Source organism: Triturus cristatus, chromosome 7 (genome assembly GCF_964204655.1).
Source record: "Triturus cristatus chromosome 7, aTriCri1.1, whole genome shotgun sequence".
In the NCBI taxonomy this organism is placed as follows: Eukaryota; Metazoa; Chordata; class Amphibia; order Caudata; family Salamandridae; genus Triturus; species Triturus cristatus.
Window position 1 is genome coordinate 1704148308 of NC_140590.1, and position 27671 is coordinate 1704175978.

General features: G+C 43.8%; 1 protein-coding gene across 3 annotated transcripts in view; it reads right to left on the reverse strand.

Annotated features, from left to right (window-relative positions):
* Positions 1-582: 582 nt before the first annotated feature.
* LOC146812816 (protein mono-ADP-ribosyltransferase TIPARP-like) overlaps positions 583-27671 on the reverse strand; it is a 280445-nt gene continuing 253356 nt past the window's right edge. For all 3 annotated transcript variants that reach the window (XM_085619925.1, XM_085619924.1, XM_085619926.1), the window contains exons 6-7: positions 27376-27621; positions 583-2027 (exon numbers count right to left, since the gene is read on the reverse strand). In XM_085619925.1, the coding sequence (XP_085476051.1) occupies positions 1583-2027; positions 27376-27621 (691 nt within the window). In that variant the 3' untranslated portion in view covers positions 583-1582. The remainder of the gene's footprint in view (positions 2028-27375; positions 27622-27671) is intronic.

The window sequence follows — 27671 nt, forward strand, 5'->3', positions numbered from 1 at the left end:
AAAAGCAACCCCAGATGCTTTTTCTTTGCGCTCTAATACTGCTGCTCTCTACTGATGAAGGGCTGAACCCAGCAACACGTGTCTAGAGATATGCAGCAATGTCTGCACCAAATTTGGTGAAAAACTCCAGCTAATTTTCAAGTAAGCATGAACTGTGTACTGTATTTACCAGGTTGCTAAGGGTTGAACTGTTCTGGGATGTGAGGCAGTGTGCTCCCAACCCCCATTCAGCTGTCAATGTAATACAACTTATCCAGAACTTTGCTATCTGTAAGGACACTCTCACAATAGACTATTGCAAAGGACACTCTCACATTGCACTATCTGCCATCTTTTATATGAGGTGGAATCATGATGCTTTGAGGAGCAGGATTCGGAAATAGTTTGTATGATGAACAGCAGTGTGCGTTGTGGAGCCTCCTGTGGCATCCATGTGTGCAGTTGTAGTCAGACAGTCTAGTGAAATGTGGTGCCTATATTACACAAAAACACAAATGCAAAGTTCTCTGTTAAGTTGCGGTGGCGAGTCCCTATTCCCACAAGTGCCAGAAAGATTATTATATGAACTCAGAGTTGTCTAAGTTTATGTGGAAGTTGTATGGTAAAGAACCTGCAGCCATTTATTTTAATGCAACTCAGTAGTATTCCAACTGGTACAGTAATATGTTTTTCAATTTAGAAATCAATTTAGAAAATTGAAAGTACAAACAGAACAAGTAGGCTTACTTCAATAAAGCATAGAGGTCTAAACTTCTTACCATATATAGGTATGTGCTCCTGCTGCCATATTTTAGGACTGCGGGAATGTGTCTTCATGTCTTGGTGTCTCAGCGGATTCGCCTTCAGAAGTGAGCAGGACCTGACAGAACGTCAGATGCACACATCAGCTCAACTATTACTCTATAGCTAGCTTTCTATCCAATTAACCGAAACATCTTGGCTTCCAGAAGCTCAAAAAAAAACAAAAAACAACTTACATATTTTAACAAATAACTAAAATATAGCAGTGCAAAGTAGAGACAATGGAGCACAAGGCACTAGAACATTTCTCTGAAGTGCGATCTCTCGCAGAATTGGTGAGATCCCCTTCTACAGCTTTTGTACAGCAGGTGTAACTTTCTACTTTTCTTCAGTCCTCAGTTGTAGAGCAGCATCCACTAATGGGAAGACTTTCAATGTTAGTGGAACATTGTCATTGGTATTAAGAATTGCTGGAAAAAGTGCAGCGAGCTCCCCACTCACTGCCTTCTAAGGTGTCCCCAGCAGCAGGTACACTATCAATAGAGCAGACTGGAGGAGCTATGCTGGTGCAGTCACCACGATACGCAGGGAGCAACAGTGCAAGTTTCAGAAGAACTAAATATAGTTCAACGAATATTGTTTTCAGCTCTGAAGATGCAACAGTGCATTTAATCCCAAGGCACGAGGGAAGGCAGGAGTGTTGTCTTAAGTACAGTGAATCACATTTGATATAAAGTGCTGAAGTGCACTACCTCCTGCTCAACTGTCTCCCCAAACCTGTTCAGCATTCGCCAGGATCTTCTTATCCACAGAATCATGATACAGTGCTGGATAGCCCATGTCACTCAGTCACAAGTATGGGTTCAGACAGGAGTTTATACTGGATCAGGAAGAATGGATAACATTGGCAGCTGTCATACACAACAAATATCTTGGGATTCAAAAGGTTATCCACGCAACAGTCATACAGAGCGTAAGAAGATGGAAGATTTGGTGGGCGCCGGTATGTTGCATCACCCAGTGCCATCTTGCCAATTAGCACCTTGGCCATGAACATGTTGTGGTAACCCTTCTCTGAGAGCCTGCTGTACTTATGAGAGTAGCTGGCCTCTAATGCAAAATAGCTGCCCTTCCCATAGGATGTGCCATGTACACCTGAGAGGCGAGGGTCAAAGTTCTGCTGGCAGATCTGGTCCACGACATCTTGGGCAGTCCCATGGAAGAGATGTCGCTCCAGCGATGTTCTTTCAGCATTGTTCAATCCTTCAGACATGAACTCCTTCTGACTGGAACACAAGAGAAAAGATTAATGTTTCAAGCAGTGGTTGGGACTTCTCAATATACAAAAATTGTCAACACCAACTCACATAAGTCTATTCATTTAATCTTTATTCACACTTGTATTTGAGGACATTTAACTTCTATAAATATATAGGCCTAAATGACAAGGCTGTTTCAGTTTACCTATCATAGGCAGAAGATGCGGTTTCTCTTTTCGAGTGCTACTTACTTGGAGCATAACATTTAAAATTCTCATCAGCCTGTTCACATACTGATATTACAATCACTGATTTTTTCACCCAATATTAAATAAATGTCCCTCAGTCACAGTTGTATACAACGTATGTTATCCAATTAAATATACATATAAATACACACACACACACAATATATATACATACACACTATATATATATATATATATATATATATATATATATATATTATCTACTGGCGGTCGCCAGTAGATAGTTATAGTTAGGACCGTGTTTCCATAGGAAATCTGAAAATACTATTTTGAATAACTTTGGCGCCGGTTGACGAATCCTCGCGAAATTTTCAAAACTAATGGGGCGCTCCGCTCAGCTCCTACCCTGAAAGTCTCGGGGTGATTCGTCAAGCAGGGGCTGAGAAAAAAGGGGGTCCCAAAACGCGTTTTCCCCATGCATGTTCCCATAGGACATTTAGTCGAAGGTACAGCCCGAACGGCTGAACAGAATTACTTGAAATTTGGCAAAGAGGTAGTCCTCAGGTCAGGCATGTGCCTTTTGCATATATGGTGTCAATCTGTACAGTAGTTCTTGAGAAAATTGCAGTTAAAAGCACATAAATATCTATAGCCGCGCACGGTGCACGCACGGTACGACCGCCATTTTGTGTGTGACAGTGAAAAAGAAAGGTGGAGAACGTGAAAAGGGGGCAGAGTACAGAGTTCCTGACCCCCTAGCTTTTGTCAGGGGGTCCCTGAAGGACCATGAAGGGTGAAAAAAACATTATTTTTTTTTTAAATCGCGAGGTGCGCGCACGGCGGAATCATAAAAAAAATAGAGTTAAAAATCAAATTTAAGTGTTTAGATGTTAGGTGGCTCTAAAAAGAGCCGTTGTGTTAATTGAGGGACAGAGGAAAAAAAAGACATCGCAAAAATTATAGGGTGCCGCACGTGTGATGCTGTTTTTTGCTCTCTATTAGCGGAATGCTGGTGTCCGCATAAGAGAGAAGAGCATTGCACGCATTGCACCCTCTTAAACAGAGGGTGTATATCCAGAGGAACCGAAGAAGGTGAAGCTGCCGCCGCAGATGAACTGCTCGGCTGAGCTGCTGATGATGTGCTCGGCTGAGCTGCAGCGGATGTGCTCGGCTGAGCTGCTGGAGGGTTTTCTCTAGCAGCTCGAGCATAAGCCACAGGATGTACATCTCTAACGTGCCTGATCATACTAAAAGAGTATTTCTTTTTAGGATCTCCTCTTGATAAGACACGATCACAAAGAGTGAAGGTGACTTTTGGAGCATTCACCTTCTTCTGCCCGTCTGGAAATGTAAAAAATTGCCATATAAAAGAGTCTTTCGGTTTCCTCTGTCTCTGTCTCACAAGGGTCTCCTGCTCACTCCCAGAAGATGACTGCTGCTCTGCCATTCTCAAGTACTGGAAAAGCTGCTCAGTTCCTTCTCCCAGGCAATCAGAAGTAATAATGAGGGGAGTGGGTGTGGTGTTGGAAGTTTCTGGAACTGAAACTACTATAAACCAATGAAAAGTGTTGTTTCTAAATCACATGACTTGCCATGAGCGCACGGAGCACTCGCGCAAGCGCGTACGGAGCGCGCGCGCAAGCGCGTACGGAGCACGCACGACGTACGCATGCGCACGTGGAGCACGTACGCATGCGCACACGGAGTACGTAGGCATGCGTGCACCGTGCGTGCACGGACAAAAACCCTTAAAAAACTCTATCCAAATTTTTTTTTAAAAAACTGAGCCATATTACAGGATAAAGTTAATCTATAACTATATATATATAGGTAGCTTATTGTAAAATAAATATTTAAAAAATATAAAAATACATTCATAAATGAGCATTTACAAAACCTTGCAAATTCACTTAAAAAACCATAGGTTTAACACACGTTATAGTTAGGAATTAGCATTTAAAAAACCTTGCAAATTCACTGAAAAAAACATAGGTTTCACACATGTTATAGTTAGCTGGACATTTCACTCGTAAAAAAACAATTAAATTCCCCCGTTATAGTTAGTTCAGCTTCCGTAGAAGCATGATCACGTGATCAAGCTTCTACGGAAGTGAAACGCGTTGTGAATAAACAAGGGTGAACACTTAAGAGTACTGAGTCCTACATTTCCAGAGAGGGCACTTTATGTAGCATTTTAAACAGTTGGATTTCTATGGCTGGTCTGCTTCGCCAGAGTGCACGCCACTCTCCTTGGGTTCGCAGGAGTCCGTAAGGAGCGCTGATCTTAAGGTGGATATATATATATATATATTTTCATTCGATTAAAAAAAAAAAAAGGTAACAAAGATTATAGGGACGTTCTAGTTAGGCTCAAATTCAATCGTACAAAACCATACAAACCCAGCCTTTATAGTTACCTTAGCTAACTGTAACTTACACCTCGCAATGCACTGCTTATGTCCTCACATATTACATCACACATGAAATGGTCAGTGACATCAGTGATGACATCTCAAATGATATCACTGATGACATCATCCAGTGAGTGAGTTTTCAAAGTTTCAGAGTTTTAAAGATATATAGTAAAATACTGCAAATGTTAAATTAGTAAAGTGTAAGTACCGAGTGATACTATTAGTAACATTTTATGTGAGTGACTGTGTGCATCAATGTGAGTAGCTGTCTGAGGGACTCTATGGGTGTGCGAGTGGTTGTATTGGTATGTGAGGGGCTGTATAGGTGAGTGATGGTGTGTGGGTGGCTGTGTGAGTGGTTGCATAAGTGTTGTATGGGTGAGTGAGTGGGTGGGTGTGTGAGCAACTATGAATGAGTAAACGTGAGAGTGGCTATATGGGTGAGTGTGTGCTTGTGGTAGTGACTGTACAAGTGAGTGAGTACAAGTGTTAGTATATGTATGAGTGAGTGGGTGAGTGATTGACTGTATTTGTGAATGAATAGGTGAGTGAGTGGCTGTATTGATGAGTGAGTGGCTGTTTGGTTGAGTGGATGTGTGGATGGCTCTATGGATTAGTGAGTGGGTGTGTGAGTGCTTGTATGGGTCTGTGAATGGGTATGTGAGTGGTTGAGTGGGTGTATGAGACTTTCTATGGGGTGGTTTTATGAATTCTCTCATCTGTGATATCATACGATGTCATCAGTGATGTCAATGACCATGTCATCAGTGATGAAATATGTGAGGTCATAAGAAGAGTATTGTGGTGAAGGACTGGGCTATTCTAAGACCCAGCGGTGCCAGGGGACAACACCTGAAACCTTCGTGGGTTACCTGTTCCGGCGTACAAAACACAGAGACACGTGACACTTCTTGCGGCGTCAAAGATCAGTATTTATTTACTGCAGGGATACAGAAATCGCAAGAAGTACACAACGTGTAGGTTCTGAGAGACTGCTTCAAATTGTAAAAGTGGATCGCTCCTTTTATACACATTTTCGTCATTGAACAACATGGCAAACAAAAGGTTACAACTCAGTTCCCACAGTAAACTTCAAAAGGGTCGCATTCATGTTTTCAGAAGCCCGGAACATAATTACCGCAGCATTGCCGGTTCCCAACTGTAAAAGCACATTATCCCCACATTAAGCACATTCCATTCTGACTGTAAACGAATTAGGAGAAGGGACAGAAACAGGTGCAAAAGAAAAACAAGGATGCACAACAGATTGGAAAAGAGTGTAGAGAGCAATATCGGAAACTTGATTGCAGGATCAAAGGACTCGTGCCTAATGCATGCACGACTGAAACAATAGACTAGCACGGCAAGATGGGCCTCGAGCGGAGCCATCTGCCCTTGCAGTGTCATCCCCCTCATCATAAAGACACCTTCAAAGGAACATGTGTCCTCCGCGAAAGCCTGGGAATCCCAGGGTCGCAAAGCGGACAGTGTCCGTTCGCTGGCTACTTGAGGGCAAGAGACAAAATGGATGCCGTATCTAAAATGGAACCCAAGGGTTCAGATGGACACACCCAGGAATGAGACGAACCGTACATAGTAGCGTAGCGAAAACGCGTACACCCACTAAACTCGTCATTTGCGGTTCGTAGATACCAAACTCGTCCATATTCGAACAACCCAAAAAAAATTCATTACGATTCTCACGGAACCTCAGACGCTCCTTTTGCCCTCATGTAGGCAAGCACTAGTCGAGATCAGAATCGATTTCGATATTCATCAAATCGTTCAGTTGTTGCTGGAACATCATTCGATCCATCAATGTCTCCTTGGTAACAGATGACCGTCTTATACACGTTGTAGCACAGAGGCCACATAAGGCAGGACCACACTGCACACAAAGACAACACGTGAACAGAAACGTTACAACAACCCCTATGATCATCAGAATCTTCCAACCCCAAGTTGATATCAGGCCCCAAAACCATCCTAGAAGTGTCCAATTACCTTCGTCCACGTGTATGGACTCGGAGATCTTATGTAACTTCGAGATGGCTTGGTAAACAGTTGGAGCGTTGTCAGGGATGAAAATGCGACAGCTCGAATGGATCACTTTGCACACACCACCTCTATCTGCAAGAACAACGTCTAGAACCATCCGGTTCTGCAACATCATGAGTCTATCCGCCTGGAGTTCTGCCGTTAAATTACCAAGAGCACTCGCAGTTATGTTAGCAGTCAATTCTACCACACGGGTCAACTGTCTCAGGTTCCTACTATTAACCATAGGTCCCCAAAACGGCAAGAAACCCTTAAAGAAGTCTCCTGCTTCTTGACCGGCAGTGTCCTCTTCGCTAATAACGCCTCTCACAACTCTAGTCTTGTGATAGTCTGAGGCAACCGTAAAAGTCGGTGGCAAAAGATTCGCAATATAACAGGTATCCGAGAAGTCACGGGGCAACCATGTATATGCACGTTCATAACATACGAAATAGGTACCCTTGGCAGTCAAGAAAACAGGGGAAGAGAGCGTCGGTAGAACATACGTATCAGTACAAGCACTCTTCCCAAGTTGAGCTCTCGGATTTCGACCAAGACCTTTCAAGCAGAAATTACCGAGGTGAGGTACGATCCATATTGGAGACGAGCTCTTAAGCTGTCTATCACCCACTGACATACTATACTCAGCCTCACTCAGATCTTTATATGCTTGCACCGCTGCATCTGGAATAAGCGATGCATAAAAATATCTCTATCTAAATCAGCAATCGCTATCGCCAAAGGCTTGTGGTACGGACCAGGACCGAAGTTTGCAGAACGTGGCTCTCGACTGGGATAGGAATCTAGTGCACTACGGAACATAGTTTGGAATGCTCGAGCTGAGCCCTGGGAGCTGTAAGGAAGAACCAAATACGGAATACCCCTATCCATGGTATGTGGCATTAACCCACACACCCAACAGTTGGTAGTATTCATCACCAACTGATGCTGATGTAGGAGTTGAACGAAGGAGTTATTCATGAATTCCGCACGTCTAACCTGTTCATGTTGGGGCAGAGGATGAAAGGAATGTGGAGAAACAGTGGTAATAGAACTTAGTTTAGGAGAAAAAGTAGGTGAAATGGAAGGCAATAACGACTGTATTCCGAAATACACTCCACCCACCAATAGCATAGAAACAGCCAGAAACAGCAGGAATACCTGAAACAAAAAACATTTTGTTTGTACAATCTTATGCAATTTTGATCCTTGCGCCGACATCCTTTCTACTTCCAACAGCTCAGAGAATGTCATCCTCTAAAAACCGTCCGTGACGTCCTTGACGCACTTCGTTCTGAGTAGCGATTATCAATTCCCAGGAGTTCCCAGGAATCGACAAAAAGTAACCGACCTAGTGTCAGGAACCTGCTAAACAGAAGGAAGTACCCGCACGGCCCTACGGTTAACCCGGATGATAGGTTTTCTTAAACAAACACCCAATTTAATAAAAAATCTCTTAGTTGTAATAAGCACACGTAGAAAGGAACTCGAAAATCAGTAAAGGATGCAATTGTTATTAATGTTCGTGGCAACAGTAAAGGAAAATATAGGAAAAACTTTATTAGTCTTTGTCATGTGAACGAAGAAAATATCGACTTCTTCCAGGTCGAGTCTGCTCTTCAAATAATTGTTCAACTTGTGAAACAGTGTTCAGTCGATCCTTTCAATCAGCTCAACTCTCTGCCCCCTGCGGAGTTCCTCAAGGCTCATCCCTGAGTCCGACACTTTTCAACATCTATGTGTCGGACTTTGCTAAGACCATCAAAGCACATGGGATGAGCCTAACCTCTTACGCCGACGACACCCAACTAGTGTTGGCGATTAAAGGCGACGGAGAGCAAGTAGCTGAAAAATTTAAGAAAGGGCTCCTAGATATAGGAGACTGGATGGCTACAAACTGCCTAAAGCTAAACTCGGAAAAAAACGAGGTACTCATCTTCGGTCCACTCTCTCCAGCCTGGTCCACCTGTTGGTGGCCAGAGACCTTCGGTACTCCTCCTACGCCCACCTCGAAGGTTAGGAACCTTGGTGTCATCTTTGATGATGGACTAAATTTCATGAACCACGCCAACAAAACAGTATCAACAGCACGCTTGAAGTTAAAAATGATCCGGAAAATACGCCCTTTTCTCCCTGACTCTGCCATTAAGACACTGGTTTCTGCCCTGGTCCTCTCATCCCTGGACTATTGCAATGGGCTATTCCTCAATGCTCAAACCAGAGTAATTGCAAAACTTCAAACAATGCAAAATGCGGCAGCTCGCCTTCTTACCGGCAAAACAAAGTTTGAACCCATTTCCAAAAACATAAAAGATCTTCATTGGCTTACTGTGCAAAAAAGAATTCATTTCAAATCACTCTGCATAGTATTTAAAACAATCAATAATCAAGGACCACATTTTCTAAGAGACCGATTACAATCTTACAAACCCAAAAGAGCTTTACGATCAGCCACTCTTAGCCAACTGGTCGTCCCTCGCACCAAAACAGTTACCTGGGGTGACCGACGCTTTTTGGTGGCGGCCCCCAGACTCTGGAACACCTTGCCCCTTAACATCAGACAAAGTGTTACACTGCTTCAGTTCCGCAAACTCTTGAAAACCTGGCTGTTCTCTCATTAACCTCTTTGTCTTTTTCTTCCCTCACATCTGTTCAATTAACTGGTTTACCCCCTCACATTTCCTTAGTCAATATTGGTTTTTAGCGCCAAGACGCCTACGGGTATATGCAGCGCTTTACAAATATTAAAAATAAATAAATAAATAAATAAGATGACAATTCAGACCTTGAGTTCTCCAAAACTGACGACTCAACAGATGTGTCTGGCTGCAATGAATTGTCTCCTACAGGTTGAGCATCACTAAACGGCACAAAGCATAGAGGGGTCTCGGTTTCCGTTGCCGCTATACCAGATCTCACCCAATTGTCTGCTGGTGAAGGGATCGGAATCTTTTTGGTATGGGTGGCATGCACCCAGTTCTTTCTGCCTTCCAACCGAACTGCAGTCCTTGTAGCCAGCAGTACTTGGAAGGGACCCACAAATCTCGGCTCCAAGTTGCGTTTTCTGCCAAAATTGCGGGTGACAACCCAGTCACCCGGTTGAAGCCGATGTCCAGGACCCTTTGTCTGTGCCGGTAAAGGTTCAAAGACCTGTTGATGAATTAACCTCAGTTTAGCAGTCAGATCATGAAGATAATCAATTAACATTGGATACTCAAGACTATCAAAGGCCTTAGGCCTCGGGACTCCCCAAATGTTTGCAGGGCGGCCGAACACAATCTCATATGGGCTGAGCCCTACTCGAGAGTGCACAGTCGCCCTGGTCGATAAGAGAGCCAGAGGCAAGGCATCAGGCCATGACAAACCAGTCGTAGCTTGTATCTTCGCAAGTTTCAGCTTCAAAGTACCATTGTACCCTTCAACCAAACCCGCTGCCTGGGGATGATTGGCGCAATGGAATTTCTGTCGAATTCCAAGGCCCTTACACACACTCTGCATCACGCTTCCCACAAACTCGCTTCCGTTATCTGACCACACAATCCGTGGCATTCCATACCGAGGAAAGTATTCCTTCAGTAGGACTTTCGCTGTGGACAGGGCAGTATTATCCTTAAGAGGATAGGCCTCGATCCATCTGGAGAACGCACAAACCACAACTAAAACGTACTTCAGATTATTGCATCTCTCCATATGGATGAAGTCCAGTTGGATAACCTCAAAGGGACAGGCAGGAGGAGCAAAATGGCCGGGTGGAGTGGGGGTGCCCTTGCCAGGATTATGCATCAAACACACCATACAATTCTTAACCACTCTCTCAGCACATTTAACAATACCATCATTCTTCCATACAGGGGACAACAACTTACATATACCTTTCGCGCTAATGTGTGACAAACCGTGAGCCATAGTCACAACGGCTAGCACATATGCATCCGGCAACATCCACCTCTGACATTCCGACAAGTCAACCCAACATCCATGCGTGTCTAACTTTCCTGTGCTTTCTTTCCACTTGGTCTTTTCAGTTTCAGTGGCCTCATTCTGAATTGCTTTCACGCTCTCAACAGTGTCTTCACACATACCAGTCTCCGTCAGCCACCTCACTGAACTTATAACATACATTCGGGTTGCAAGATTCTTAGCCGTTTTCTTAGCAATCTCATCCGCAAATGCATTACCACGACCAACATCATCCGTAACCTTTCGATGTGCACTACATTTAATGATCGCCACCTGTTTAGGAAATGTAAGTGCATCCAAAAGATCGTTCACGAGCTGTCCGTGTTGGATCTTCGTACCATGCGATGTCATAAATCCTCTTTCTCTCCACATTCGACCAAAGCTATGTGCAACGCCAAATGCATATTGACTATCGGTAAACACATTCACTCGCTTTCCCTTGGACAAAACACACGCTCGTCAACGCAATCAACTCTGCCGCTTGCGCTGAATTCTGACTCAATCTCACAGTTTCCACAACCGTACTCAACGTCACTACAGCATACGCAGTCGTCACATCACCATTCGGTAACTTAAAGCATGAACCATCAACATACAAAGTGCCATCGGGGTCTATCAATTGAGTGTTTTTCAGGTCCACACGACCCTTCGTTTCTTCCTCAGTTCGTAAATAGCAATCATGTGGTGGTACATCATTTGATTCCATATTAGTCGGCAACAATGTCGCCGGATTCAGCACATTACAACGCTTGATCTGTATATGACTTGCCAAAAGTGTCAACTCATAACCGGACAACCTTGCACTCGTCAGATGTTGAGTTTTTGTACGATTCAGGAGAGTGTCAACTGCATGCGGAACCATCACTGTGAGCATATTATCCATGACCAGACCTGCGGATTGTCGAATAGACACCGCAGCTGCCGCTGTCGCTCTCAAGCAACTTGGCAACGCTCTAGCTACCGGGTCTAAGGTCGAGGAAAAATATGCACATGGACGCTGCTTACCACCAAATTGTTGCGTCAAAACACTCAACGCACAACCCTCTCTCTCGTGAACGTATAGTGTAAATGGTTTACTGTAATCAGGAGTACCTAACACAGGAGCCGAACACAGCGCATCACGCAGTTCAGAAAAACTTTTCTGACATTCTTCCATCCATGGCAAAGGAGTCGAAACATCCTTGCACGTGAGAGCTATCAATGGCTTCGCTAACAGTGAAAAGTTCGGAATCCACTGTCTGCAGTATGACGTGATACCTAGAAAGGCACGCACATCTCTCTGAGTTGTTGGCACAGTCATTCGAGCGATCGCTGCAATTCTTTCTGGGGTCAACCTCCTTCCCTCCTTTGACAATAAGTGACCTAGATAGGTTACTTCTTGACAACAATATTGTAGTTTAGAAGGTGACACTTTGTGATGTAAGTCACATAGATGCTGTAACAGTGATACTGTAGCAGTTCTGCAAATCTGTTCAGTGTCAGCAGCTACCAACAGATCATCAACATACTGAATCAAGGCCGCACCAGCCGGAAACACAAACGCATCGAGTTGACTCTTAAGAGCTTGGCTGTAGATCGATGGACTCTCACAGTAGCCCTGAGGTGCGCGTTTAAACCTGAAGCTGCGACCACCTAATGAGAAACCGAATAGATCTCTGCTTTCCTCAGCAATCGGAATGCTAAAGAAAGCATTCTTCAGATCGATTACCGAAAACCATGATGCAGAAGCTGGAATCAGAGTCAGCAAAGCTGTAATGTCAGGCACCACGGGAAACTGTGGAATAACAATTTTATTTACCTCCCTTAAATCAATAACAAAACGATACACAGGAGGCTTGGATGGATCAGTTAGTTTCAAAATAGGTAACACAGGACTATTACACACGTTACCCCGAGTTTCCTCAATGACATCTTTATCGATCAAATCGTAAATGATCGCTAATAGTGCTCGTTCTCCATCAAGAGAGATACGATACTGGGGAATGCGTGGCAGTCGCACGTTGGATTTCAATTGAACAACATAAGGTGGTATATCCAGCAGGCCCACATCATTGGGACCTGTCGCCCACAAAGACTCAGGAAGAGAACTCAATTCCGGTGGGAGCTTATCAGTCGACAAATACATAGGAGAGATCACTCTCTGACCTAACGTAAGCTCCACTCCCGCAGGAGAACAATACAAAGTCGCATATAACCGCTTCAACAAATCCAGGCCCAAAAGATTCTCACCACAACCAGTAGTCAAAATCAAAGGAGCCTCTAACTCACGAGACCCAATTGTAAGGGGCAAAGGGCTAGAAACTGGATTGCTAACGGGGGCGCCAGAGAATCCAACGGAAACATTCGTTAAGCCAGACAAAGGCGCGCCAGGGAGTTTCGAACGCATGATGGAACTTTTCGCTGCACCAGTGTCCAACAGAAAAGGCTCAACTACGCCCAATGTGGCAACTGCGACATAAGGCCCTCTCTGATCAACCGGAACTGATACTACTCCCTTTCTTTGTCTATGGCTGTCCTAGTAATTACCGTCAGCATCAACATCATGCTCGACATAATAGTCGTCCACATGATACTGTGCAGATCTACCAGACGATGAATCGCGCCGATCAAAGCAATTTTGCGAATCTGATGAAGTGGCAAAACGCTCATTCTGATTCTGAGTAACACCGCGACCTCTACCACGTGACGCTTGTTGAGGACCACTACGACCTCCTCAAGCCGAAACACCATTGTTTCGGTCACGCAAAACTGGACAATTAAACTTCAGATGGCCCTCACCCCTACAATATGCACATTGATTATACCCCAGCATAGATCGAGGTGTAGAGGAGTCAGTACGCAACTGCGATCTAGAAAACTGTGAGTGTAATCGATTTTGCTGTTGCGAGTCATTTTGATTCGAGCGCGGAGGATACGCTTGCTGCAATAAGACCTTAGTTTTAAGATCCTTCGTTTTCTTATCCGCGCGTTCGCTTTCTTCTTTCTCTCTATTTTCGTAGTATTGGGCCGTGGCTAATATTTGAGCAGTGGTAGAAACGGCCCACAAACTTTCAGAATTCTTCAATTTGTTGCTTAGTTCAGGCAACAAATTCGATACAAATTTATCAACAAACTATCGCTGACCTCCCTCAGAGCTCATATCCTGACCACTGTGATCGATGAATGCCTCCTCAAATCTCGTAAAGAAATCGGAGACACTCTCGCCCTTCTTTTGTTTGCACGCAGACAATTTGTCCCAGTTAACTCTTATTGCTGGCATAAGTGTCTTCATAAGTGTAATTATCCTCTGGGGCAGATTCTCAATGATCTGTTCAGGTTTAGCCCCACCAACTTGCCGTCCGTCAGCCGCCGCACGAGCAGCCCAATCACCGCCTAACTCAGCTGCGTGATTCTCTTGACGGATTTTCGCCCAAATCGGTTGAGGTACTACGTTACCAAACAACATGTCGATATCGGCAAGGTTCATAACAGTAGCATCCACTAATTGGGATAACTCCTTATAATAACCTGCAGGATTTTTGCGGGGGTCAGGCAAAGTCTGCTTTACCTGCAAAACTTCCGATCGCTTCCACGGGAGGTGTATCCAAACTCTCTGAAAGTGTGGTAGAACAGCAGGATTAGCAGCAGGATCACCTGGCATACATACTGGGGGAACTTCCCGCATAGGATACTGACCAGGTTGTGCCATCCGCTCCTCAGTTTCGTCCTTAAACAATGCTCGAGGTTGTACTGTAGATCGAAAAGATAACAGACGCTCTAAAGCACGTCGGATTAGCACCCACAATCATACCATTCGAAAACTGATTCTGAAGTTCAGTGATCTCGGGCGGCACATTGTCTACCGCATCATTATCCCACTCTTCTCTCAAAGATTTACACATTTCCTCGTACACAAATCTTTGTGTGGGCTCATTAAACTGAGAAAACGTCTCGAAAACTATACGCGAAGTGTACTTCGCAGGATGCCTAATCCATTTACGCGCCATTTTCACTAACGACTCACGTTCTCTACCATCAGGAATTTGACTGCGCCTCTGAGAGACATCAGAAAGATCGGACCAGAGTATCGGTCCAAAAAGTGGAGAATAGAGATTAGCGACAGCATTAAATATACGACTACGAACAGAAGGGGAAGAAGAAGGAAGTACAGGAGCAACAACATTAGGAGTAAACGTAGAAACAGTAGCAGTAGTCGGGATAGCAGGAGTAGTAGTAACAATAGGCTGATGAGGTACTGGCAAAGGAGCAGTAGGAAGAAGAGCGGGTAGAGGAGGATGGACAATTTGCGGCACAAGGGGATTCGGAAGAACAGGAGGAACGACAGGCTGACCAGCAGCCGCCAGAACAACAGGTTGAGGAACAGGAGGAATCACAGGACCCACAGTATCTGGTGCATAGGGAGGTGGTGATTTCAATACATAAGACAATAATGGATCCTCTACCGCTTCTTCTCCAGTCTTATCAGAACTAGACGGTAAAACCGGGTAACATTTATCCACCGCCATATGATGCAGTCTAGCAAAAACTTCCTGCTCCTTTTCGTCTTTGTCTCGCTGATACTGTTCTGCATTCCGCATCACCGTAATAACACCGTCTCTCTTATTTTTCTTAATCTGTTTGATTTCTTTCTGCTTGGCCTCTTTACGCCATAACCGAAAGGAATCAAACATGGCCGGCCTAGCCTTCTTTTTAAACAATTTAGCTTCAAGATTATCTAATATTGCAGTTTCGAAACTACCATGTGATGGCCAACTAAGAACACCATCATTTTTAGTGTAACAAATCCAATATTCATTATATATGATAGGATCTACTCCGTGGCGACTATAGAGCTCATAAATTGGAGTTCCAACTGGAGGTATCGGACATGAATCCTCCAGTCGGGAATCCGTGCTGCAACATTTAAGGAAACCAAACAAAGTACTACGGCCAGGCATCGTGCACACTAACCGAGTTTACAAACTTCAAGGGCTATCGAATTACGATGTCCTCGCAAAAAAAAAATGCAAGACCCTCGGTTTTTGGCAATTGCAATTGTCAACTAAAACCCAACAACTAAGAACCAACAACTAAGAACCACAAATGCAATGGAACCATGCAAACAACCAGGTTTAACCAAGTTACAAAAAAAATACAAAGTAACCGTCCCAAAAAGGAACTACAAAACCATGGACTCTGGGAGCGACCCACAAATACTTAACTGAAAGAGCAATGGCGTCACCAGGAAGGCCCGTCTATCGTCTCGCCGTACAAAGAACTACGCCAGGCGCCAAAACAGGTCGACAGTCAGGGCATCAGTCCGTCGCAGCCGTCAGGAGGCGGGAATCTTCGCGGGAAAAGTCTTCGGACCACTTATTTCAAAAACTGGATCGATGAAGCGGGGTGCACCTTCCCTCGGAGATTTCACACGAAGTTCCTCACGATCGTCGGGCTTTGGACCGGTACCGCTGATGTCGCCCCACGTTGGGCGCCAACTGAAGGACTGGGCTATTCTAAGACCCAGCGGTGCCAGGGGACAACACCTGAAACCTTCGTGGGTTACCTGTTCCGGCGTACAAAACACAGAGACACGGGACACTTCCTGCGGCGTCAAAGATCAGTATTTATTTACTGCAGGGATACAGAAATCGCAAGAAGTACACAACGTGTAGGTTCTGAGAGACTGCTTCAAATTGTAAAAGTGGATCGTTCCTTTTATACACATTTTCGTCATTGAACAACATGGCAAACAAAAGGTTACAACTCAGTTCCCACAGTAAACTTCAAAAGGGTCGCATTCATGTTTTCAGAAGCCCGGAACATAATTACCGCAGCATTGCCAGTTCCCAACTGTAAAAGCACATTTTTCCCACATTAAGCACATTCCATTCTGACTGTAAACGAATTAGGAGAAGGGACAGAAACAGGTGCAAAAGAAAAACAAGGATGCACAACAGATTAGAAAAGAGTGTAGAGAGCAATATTGGAAACTTGATTGCAGGATCAAAGGACTCGTGCCTAATGCATGCACGACTGAAACAATAGACTAGCACGGCAAGATGGGCCTCGAGCGGAGCCATCTGCCCTTGCAGTGTCATCCCCCTCATCATAAAGACACCTTCAAAGGAACATGTGTCCTCCGCAAAAGCCTGGGAATCCCAGGGTCGCAAAGCGGACAGTGTCTGTTCGCTGGCTACTTGAGGGCAAGAGACAAAATGGATGCCGTATCTAAAATGGAACCCAAGGGTTCAGATGGACACACCCAGGAATGAGACGAACCGTACATAGTAGCGTAGCGAAAACGCGTACACCCACTAAACTCGTCATTTGCGGTTCGTAGATACCAAACTCGTCCATATTCGAACAACCCAAAAAAATGTCATTACGATTCTCACGGAACCTCAGTGGAGGCATAAGTTAGTTAGCTCAGGTAACTAGAACTGCTGAATTTCTATGGTTTTGTACGAGTGCAATCTGAGGTCAACTATACGTCCCTATAATCTTGATTTTTTTTTGTGTGAATTATTATGGTTTTTAAAATTGAAATTGAAAGTGAGCTGCTGTGTGGATCTTGTGAGTGGGTGTCTAAGTAGTGCTATGGGTCTGTGAGTGGGTGGGTGTTTGAGTGCCTGTGTGGACCTGTGAGTGGCTACGCGAGTACCTGTGAGAGTCTGTAACTGGGTCTGTGAGTGATGCTATGGGTCAGTGCATGGGTGTGTGAGTGCCAGTGTGTGTCTGTGAGTGGGTGTGTGAGTGCCAGGGGGGTCTGGGAGTGGGTGTGTGAAAGGGACTATGGATTTAGGGAATTTGAAGATGCAAAGATTTTTAAGAGAGAACCACAGACTCTGCTCTCACCAGGAGAAGACAAGAAAGAAACCACTCATCACAGACACTACAGATCAGATTGTGCTCCATTAGATAAAAAATGCATTCACCTCCCTTGAGCACTGCAGACTTTTTTTCAAACATGCAATACAAGAGGAAACACATTTGATTTGCCTTCACCAACCCAAGACGTTTTAACGTTTGTGCTTTACTGAAGTAAGTGGAGCTTCAACTAGGGCACCTGCTATGTTGATGTTTTTAAATGCTTCCCGTAGAGGTTTAATTTCTGAGAATGTGCACCAGTGCCAGAATGGAACCTCATTTTTTTCACCAGAAGAGTCCTTAGTTTTGCCAAAAACATCTATCCAACTGGAGTACTTTCATCTGGTTAAATAGTAAGTGCTACCTCGTTGGATAAATGTTCTGCAGTACAGCAGCGTAAAGGACTACAAGTTATTTTTCCAGTGACCTTGTGTGCATGCAATTTTGACAATATGATTGTTCCTCAAGCGTCTTCATCCACAAATCTTTAATAACGTGAATCCTCATCCTGAGAAGACGACGAGACTACAAAGAGGCAAATCTACACCTGCCTCTTGACTAAATGAAGTAAGTGCTTCTTTGTTTGGTTGAAATGTCCTCGTATTCCTCTGCATCAATAACGCATTGCCAAAATCGGCCTGGAAAGTGCTTGGATGCCTATTGTTAAGCAGTCCATCAACGTGGAAAAAGGTGGGAAGACCTTTGCATACTTCTAAGAATACGGGGAGTGGGGCTATGCGCCCCCCCCCTCCCCGGGTCGATTTCGCCCCATGGACCCCATTCCCGGGGCCCAACCTTGTTATGCTGGGTGCCCTGGAGCCCCCCCAGGCACCCAGTCTACACCGTTAGGGACCGCGGGGGAAGCCTGAAAGACCACGCGGTCTCTGCTGGCTCCCTGCCTCCAGTGGGAGTCAGCAATTCTCCTACACACAGGGAGCTGCTAAACATGCAGCTCCCTGTGTGTGCGAGTAATCCTTTCATCCGTTTCCCTGTCTGCATGACATCGGGCAGGGAAACTGATGAAAACTTCGCTCCGTTTCACAGCTTCAGCTTGCTGGAAGTGGAGTTAGTGTTTGCTCTGAGACGGCTGGAGCTGTCAAAGGTCCCGCCAAGTCAGAGAAAACAGCTAGGACATAGGGAACGGGACTTGGGTTGTGGCAGTCACCATGGCCGTTAATGGCTCCACGAGGGGGGCCATGCAGCCCCCTCATTCTGTGTTCACAGGCTGGCCCCAGGGAGGTGGTGGTCCCCAGGCCCATATATGGCCCAGGAGGGGCCCCATGCGCTCCTCTCCCACTTTAAAATCATATTATGTCACCCGGGAAGGTGGGCCCCAGGGCATGTGGATGTCAGTGCAGGCCTCCCACACTATTGTTTAATTAGCCCTAGGGAGGTGGTGGTCCCCGGGCTTTAAACAGTAAGGAGGGGGGGGTCTATGTGGCCCTTCCATTAATTAAATAAAGCCACAGAGAGGTGGTGGTCCCCTGGGCTCATTTGAGACCATGGAAGGGGGTCCATGCAGGTCCACTCCTAAATTATTAATAAGCTCCGGGGAGGTGGTGGTCCCCAGGGCTCTTGAGAGTCCTAGAAGGGGGCCCCATACTCCCCGCTCCGATTATTTAAAAAATGCCAAAACTCAACACTACCGCCCCCTCCCCCACCTCCCCCGAGATCTGATCCACCCGGGGGCTCTTTTGGAACAAAGTATGTGATCCGCAGCGATTTTCAGCAACAAAAAAAAAATACATATAAAAACTGAATAAACTCCTGTCAAAAAGATAAAGCAGTAATTCCAACACCAACCATAGCAAAATGCTGACACAACAAGACAATCCCATTCCAAATAGAGATAGGGATTTAAAAGAAAACTGCTAAGGAAGTAATGTTAAATTAGTAATATAATTTAATGTTAACTTATAACTATATTTTAGCAGTAAATTATAAATATATTTTAATGTTAAAATATATAAATAAAAAATATTATTTAATTCTAAAATATTGGAACTTTTAGAATTTTGAAAATCATCTAAGATTCATCTTCATTTAAATATAATTCAACTATTTAATCAAATTTTTACATCACATTTATTTATTAATGTATTGTGTTTATTTTTAATTTAAGCATCTAAGAAAATAGTTATAATTATTTGAATGCATTTATATTAAAGATTTAATTCAAAATAAAGTCAGTAGTGCACTATTTTTTCTTATACTTAAAATATATATGTACAATTGATTTACAATATTTAACGTTAACATTATCCTTATACTTCACCATAGGAAGACCTCCACCATGAAAGTGGTGTCTCCCTATGATAAAGCGTAAAGAAAATAAACATGTTTAAACTAAACAAAATATATAAGTAAAGTATTTTTATGCTACGTACTAAAGTAAATTGTTTTAAATATTTATTTTAAATGTTGAACAAAATAAAAAGATGCTACAGCACTCAATTTAATTTTGAATTAAATCTTTTTATTTAATATATTTAAATTAAAGTATTTTTCCGAAGTTTACAAAATACATTCCCACCGAAAGTTAAAAAACTGCATTTTTGTTATACATTAATAATTCTTAAAAGTGATGTATAGAAGTAATTAAAAGTGACTTAATTATATTTTAACATTAATGTTACATTAATTTATAAATTCTAAAAGGTTATCAAAATATTGTATGATTAAATAATAAATGTTTCATTTTGTATATTTGATTTAAAAATCAATTATATTTATCTATTTGTTTACCTATTTTAAATAATGTAATTTAACATTATTTCCTATGTGAGTTTAAATTTAACTCCCTACCTTAGCTATTTTCTACAGGAGGGTGTTGCAGAAAGAAACAGTGGTAGGCCATGTGCTGGGAGTACTGCTTTCACTTGGAGTAATTTAGTTCTGTTATGGGTCCCCTTTTGGCCGTAGTAACTTTAGAAGTATTTGAGCATGGAAGGCAGGGCCGGACTGACCATAATGGGCACCGTGCATTTTCCCCAGTGGGCCGCTAGGGTGGGGGACAGTTTTGGCCCCCTGGGGGCAGTTTTTGTTACCAGGGACTGGCAATATCAGCCCCCTGTGACAAAATCAGCTGAAACCGGCCGTAGCAAACAGCTCGGCTGCATCCTCCCACCCTCTCCTGGGGTCCGGCCGAGCAGTTTGCCAGAGCCGGTTTCGGTTCCCAGTCCGGCCCTGATGAAAGGAGCAGCAAGGCAGAAACAAGAAAGCAGCAAGAGCGGAAGAAAAGAACCTGCCGGGCACGCCTAAAGGAACGGCACAGCTGGAGAAGGAAGAGATCTGTTGAGAGACATTCTGCTGCAATATTCATGAAGAAAATTCGATTCAGAAAGTCCCCGCATAGAAGAGAAGTCGTTTTTAGGTGAATGTACACATGTGCAAAGGCAAAAAGTCCTCAATTGGAGTGATGTAAACCAATAGCAGAAGTGGGGTGACCTGTTACTCCACGCTGTATGCTTAAGTGGCCGGGAGAAAAAAGTGAATGATTAGACAAAAGTGAGGAACTCCGCAGACCAAGGGGCCGGGGTTATCAAAACCAGATCATTGTATGCGCTCTTCAATGTAAAAATGTGTAGAATAACAGAAGTCTCAATTACACATACACTCAATCACAAAAACTTACAAAATAAAGCCTCTAACCAAAAAGATAGCAAATATGAATACCAAAATTCTAAATATAAATGTGTTTTTAACCCGATAAACAATATAAATATATGTAGTGACTACTGAACCTATTACACATAATCATATTAAAACATGTATTACACAACACAGAAAGGAAGAATTATATCAGACCAATCAATGTATCTTTCATCATGTACACTTCTACTAAATGTATGTCACTCAACAATTATGAAGCTTAATTGCCATGCAAGAAAGACCAGAGCCAATAGATCATACCACAATATTTCTTTGACGCATTTTGAGAGAAGATTTATAGGGTGCACTTTCTTCAGGAATAAACTACATAATTTCTTTCCTGAAATTAAAAAACCTACAACCTCAACACATGTTGACCTACTACATGAAACAAGACGCACAAATGGACATACGTTTCATCGGTACTATAAAACTCAGGATCTTTTTGTCTCTTATATTAAAATGCCCCAGAAGAGAAATTTATATGTAAACCAGTGTCCTTAAAAGACAAGTTCTCATATGTCGGTTACCACTTGTGTGGGAGTTTTCACCTGAAACAAACATCTTTTGATGGGGAGTGCCTGTAGGCACTCTATACTTCAGTTGTATCCAATTTCATAATAACATGGTTGTAAATACTTCCAGGAAGACCTTTTCTCACTCCACTAAAAAAGTCCTCCTTATTTAGGTTTAAGACAATGATGCTCAGTTTGTAACTTACTTAAGTCGGGTGAATTCTGAACAATGTCCGTAGAACCAAGCTTTTTGGTTAAGAGCTTTTATTTTGTAAGCCTGTGAGACAGAGTACGTGTAGTTGTGGCTGAAAGCATTATCAACTTTAATAAAGATATAATGTTTAATAAAATCAAAAGATCTTGGCTAAAACCAGGCCAAAAACAAACAAAGGCTTCCAAGCAAACCTCTATGTCCTGAGGGTTGCAAAACACTGAGGGATATCAGCTGTGCTCAGCACCCACACAATGGGTTCAGAACCTGCTCTCTGCAGCGGTTTCCAAAGCCGATATGGCGGGACTTGCGGTGGCCCCGTATCAATTAGCAGGTCTGGGAACTAAGGGGCTCATTATGATGGCGGGCGGATCTGAGTACACCTGCCATCGTTGCGTTGTTTCGGACTGTCCGCCAGACATGCGGCGGTCCCACAACTACAATTAGGATGCGCCCGCCAGTATGGCTGGCTGCAGCACCGTACGCAATATTAAAATGGCATGCACTGCATTTCCCTGCACTACGTGGCAGGCACCACGCGGTGCCTGCCACGCAGTGCTGAAGAATGCAGGGGGGTACACCCAGTGCAGCAACACCTCCCCCCACAACAAGGGGGCCCGCTACAGGCCACCGAATCCCTTTCTGCCTGTCTGTTCGCAGTGGGATGACCACCGCGAACAGACAGGCGGAAGGGGATATCGTAATCCCTACGGCGGTGCCTGCAAGAAACCGCCGCAATGTTGCCCTATCTTTTGATTCCGCAATGCATGCGGAAACGGACTGCCTTGCGGAACCGGGGCGGACAGTCTTTACGACCGCCACGCTTCTCTCAGGTTTCCCCCGCCATCATAATATGGAAGGGGAAAACTGCTGTCAGATGGCGGAAGGACCGCCACCGCTGGCCCTGCGGTGGTGGTCCTTCCGCCATCCTAATCGGCCCCTAAGTCAATGCTGACTCTTGGGCTAGCTTTTATTTAATCAGGTAACGGAGTGTCTATGGCAACCAGTGGGGGCTGGTATTTGAAGGTGGTGGGGCGGTCGGGTCGCTGGGGCACGGGTCGCGAGGGTCGGAGGGAGGGAATTAAATTTAATTTTTGTTTTTAAAAATCACACTTATCCGTCTGCTGCCCACCGTCTCCTCCTTTCGGACCTCTTCCCCGCTTCCAGGGCAGGAAGCAGGATGTACCTGGCTCCTAGCCTCCTGATAGCCAATTCAAAATGCTGCAATGCAGTATTGTGATTAGTTTGAGTGCCGTGGATCGGCGCTCAGCCAGAGAATGGGAGGCTGTGCATGTTCTCAATGCAGTCTGTAATGCAGCCTGCATGGAGAACATGCAAAGTGCGCATGAATGTTTGGCCGGCCCCAGAGGGCCGGCCAAACATTCTAAGCACTTTAGAGAGTGAAAACCACTCCTCCTCTCCCCTGTCAGCAGACTAGCCCTGCCCCGTCCCTCTCACAACAAGGAAAAAATAAAACGATAATAAATTAGAGTTATTGTCATTTTATTTTTCCATTAGTGACACTGCTTAAAAGCAGTGGGACGACGCTTCTCCACCTTAGTGCCCGCCACTGATGGCAACATAGAAGTCAAAACCTACAGTCACTCACCTTTGGCGCTTCTTTTGTTTGTCCTAGCTGCACCTACTATATTTTCTGGAACCGCTTGCATCCTCTTCAAACATCTCCTTTTACACTTTGATACTTAAAGTGATTTTTCTCGGCAAAGCTGGTGACTTTATTAGGCTTTGTTATTTACATTTCTGGAATTAACTTTTAAGACATCAGATTTTAAGTTGCAAATGAACTGCACAGGGAAAGAATGCAGCTATATAGCTCTGAACCCAATGGAATCCAGTTTTATTGGTTCCAGTGAACCACATCCTTATTTTAAAACCCCATGGGAATTCAGCATTGTTCCAATTAACAGGACAGAAATGGAAAGTGCAACTGAAATAAGACTTGTGGCAAGGCAGTCCCAAACTGCTGAATGCAGATCAAGAAGACCTAGGCTCAGGATCCACCTCGTGAAAATCTGGGAAAATCATGTGCTATCCCCGTGCCCTGACCCTTATTTCCCTACATTGGGAGCACCTAGAAAAACGTGATAGATTCATGCGTTGAGACATTGGTGTAGAAGACACAAAGTAATATCTGTGCTAAAACAATTTATATTGTCTCTGCGGCAGTCACTTCCTTTCCTTGGGTAATCTAAATTCTCATTGGGGAGTTTTTATTTATTTCCGAAATGGAGAACAGGGTCTTTGAATATGCCTCACTGACTGCTTGCTGACTTAACCTGTTGTAAACAGTACTTTATTTTAAGGGTTTCAAAGTGTTCTGCTTGTGGTATCTGCATGTCTTTGCCATGCATTCTCTCATTAGTTATAGGTCTCCTGCTGCTCAGCCAGAGTGACTGGGAGGTAATAGAATGGTGATGTGTGCATGGTTTGAGTGAGTGTCAGTTGGAATGCGTGGGCTGATCAGAAAGGATGCTACTGCTGGTGTGGCCTACCTGCTTCCCTACCAACATCTACTACCTGTATTCTGATACTTTTAGCCTAAAGAATAAACTTGTTTCGCCTTTACACCTGGCTACCCTGCATCCTCATTTGCCACACTGCTATTAGGGAGACATTAATCACATTCATGAGGCAATGAAGGGCGAATGGCAACGAGGTGTAGCTGACTGCATCTACACAAGTCCAGCTCATCATTTTTCCAGCTCTTTATACTGGCCTGTGCCAGTTTGCCATGGCCCCCCTGGGCTAGTGCGCATATGATGCAAGGGAATTGCCTGCATTACATATATAATCCGTCAACTCTGGGAGGAACAGCTTTATGACCATGAGTCGTGTATTCCATGTTCATGAATCTGGTGATTGGCAAACCTAATGTACAGAGTAAGTAGTACACAGCCTTTCCACTGAATGTGCATGAGGCGGAATTTGACCTTGATGCTCTCTCAGGCACAACAGTGAATGATTGTGCTGAATACTGCAGAGTGCATGAGTACCGACTGCCTTCTTGGGTCAAATAACATTGCATCGACAAGGCTGGTAGAATCGGATACCATTGTTTTCTGAACAGGACTGTGGCGGACTCCGTTGACCTGTTCAGCACTGAACTAGGAACTGGGAGCAATAACTGCATCCAGGCATTTGTGCAAGCACTGGCAAACCTGTACAAAAGCATGCAAATCGGGTTTGCGACTTTGCGTACACCTACGGTGGCACATAATGCCGGATCTATTGACTTTGTCAATGCTTGTTTCTTTCTGGTGAGCTGCAAAGTGGACTAGAGCAGCTGGCATAGCACAAGACAAGATTGGATGATGCGACGTGCAGGATTATTCTACCCCCTTAATAATAATAATTAGAAAAATCAAACATGCTAGTCTGTTTTTTATTTCTACTTTACAATGGTTGTTTGGGCCTACTTTCCCGCTAAGGAAGGGGTCAACTCATTGTAACAGAGAGAACAGCTTCATGTAAATAATCAAAGCTGGGCTAAAGCAGCAACACTGAAAAGCCGTTTAGCTTAGCTTTTCAACCAAGGGAGAGGTGCTGCCAGCATAATTACCTTTACCCGCAAGAGTTAACAGCTGTTAATTACCCTCCCCTTATTATGGGCCTGAATGAAAGGGAGTAATTGAACATCTGTTACTGCCCGCAGTGTGTATAACAACGATTAATTAAGGTTCTTATACGAGACTAGTGTCCTTCACCCTTTAATATCAATAAGCCACCCTGGTTAACTCTGAGGCAGGTGAAACCCATATTAACCGGTGCTATCATCTAGGCTTTGCCTGCCTGGATGATAGCACTTTCCAACGGACGGTCATCTCATCCAAAACAGATCCTGTTACTGATGTGAATCAAATATTCTGGTACCATTAATTGCAGAATCGCCAACCAGCTGTAGCACTTTCAGGTGAAGGTAGTACGCCATCATTACAAGGTCTCACCACGAGATACAAACACGGGTCGCAGGATCACAGGTGACCATTATAGAGCATCTGTACCCAGCTAAAACAACTTAGCAGCTTCTGATAGCACTGCTAAAGAAAAGCCAGATGTACAAACCAATTTTGTAAATGCTCCGATTAGCAAACTTTGAGCAAATGCAACAGCAAAATAGGTTGTTGATAGCCATTTTATGCCATTTTAGGCCTTGGTGAACTTTTAACAACTTTTAAAATGGGATTGGGGATACCAAAATGGAACAGATGTGTTGTTGGCCTCCCTGCCAAACTACAAAGCTGCATCATATGTATCAATGGTTTGCAGCTGGAATTTGAATGGCAAACCACTGAAAGGTTACCATCTCTAAGTTGGGGGTGGTATCACCTTCACAAAAAGGAAGAGGTCCCCTTTGGACAGCTGCCAGATTACAGAGAAACTTTAAATAAATTTGTTTTTAAAATAAAAGTTTAAAGTAGCCGCATATCACCTAAGAAAAATGATTTGTTTTTGTTTTTAAATCACAGATATTGCGGTCTGATGACCCTTGCAGACCATCATCACTGTGATTGTGGCCAATCGGTCTGAGCCCAATTTGTGACCTTCCTAATGACAATTAGGTGGGTCAATTTGTAACTCAAATCTGATTCAGAATTTTGCAGGCCAGCCTATCAGTACATAAGTTGGTTTGCAAAATTTCACACGTGTCACAATTTGCGACCAATGCAATGATACATATGGCCGTAGGTTTGACTCAACAAAAACATGTCTATGAAATGTTTACCAGCTTGAAACACCAGTCCCCATTCTTTACCAAGAGTCAACTCAACTAATACCATCATGGTATGCTACAACAGCTACACAAGGTAACTGCAGATAATGTTCCAATTTTATATTTAGCTTTTCTTCTGCTTCTGTTATAATGCGTTTTAGTGTGTTGTTATTTTGAGATAATATACTTCTTTATTGTACTATACTCTGAATTCACAACCTACCTGGAAACAAGGTCTGGTAATGTCAACTTCTTCCATGAATATAAGGCAGCAATGGAGTAAATGGAATGAATCCCCATATGTAAAGAGGGGTATGGTTTGAGTGGCACAGTCACTAAACATGGGGAATGTGTTTGATCAGGGAGAACCTGTCTTTGAGCTGCCACCATAGAGCTCACTGGAAGGAAGTGTAAGAAGTTTGTTTTACAGGTTGTCCTTGATGGTGTGGGTGATTGACAGGAGGAACACAGGCACATGCCTTCATTTTCACACCAGTACACTAAGCTATTTATTCTCATAACAGGAAACAAGCACTTGCTTTCATATACACATCACTGCCAGCATTCATACCCCAACACTGTGTCAGCAAGTAACTGTATTAGTGGAAGCAATCACACAAGTGCATAAGGACCATCACAGTGCTGCTTGTGATAACATTCAGGCAACAGCATGCTAGTAAAGTTATTCACATAGTTGCTTGCTAGTGCAATGCAATAGTTCACACACCGGTATACAAGGGTAATGATGAATAGTCTCCATACTAGTGCAAGCATCCAGAACACATCCGTTTCCCTCTCACCAGCTGTATTTCCGCCAGAGGAATCGGTTCTGGATTCTGTATATTCTGCAGATCAAAACCAAGTCTTTGGACATGGTTTGGTGAAAGTGGGACTCAATGTCCATGAAATCCCTCTCCGTCCGACGCACAGGAACTTTCAGAAAAGTAGACTCTGGGTTCCATATCTCCATCTCCCACGTAGAAGGGTAAGGCCCTGTGTAGTTGTGGGAGTAAGGAATGGTGCCAGGATCTTTCTCCATCACTGTCCTACAAAGCGAAGTTAAACAAGAGGATGAAATATTAAATGATGGCCATTA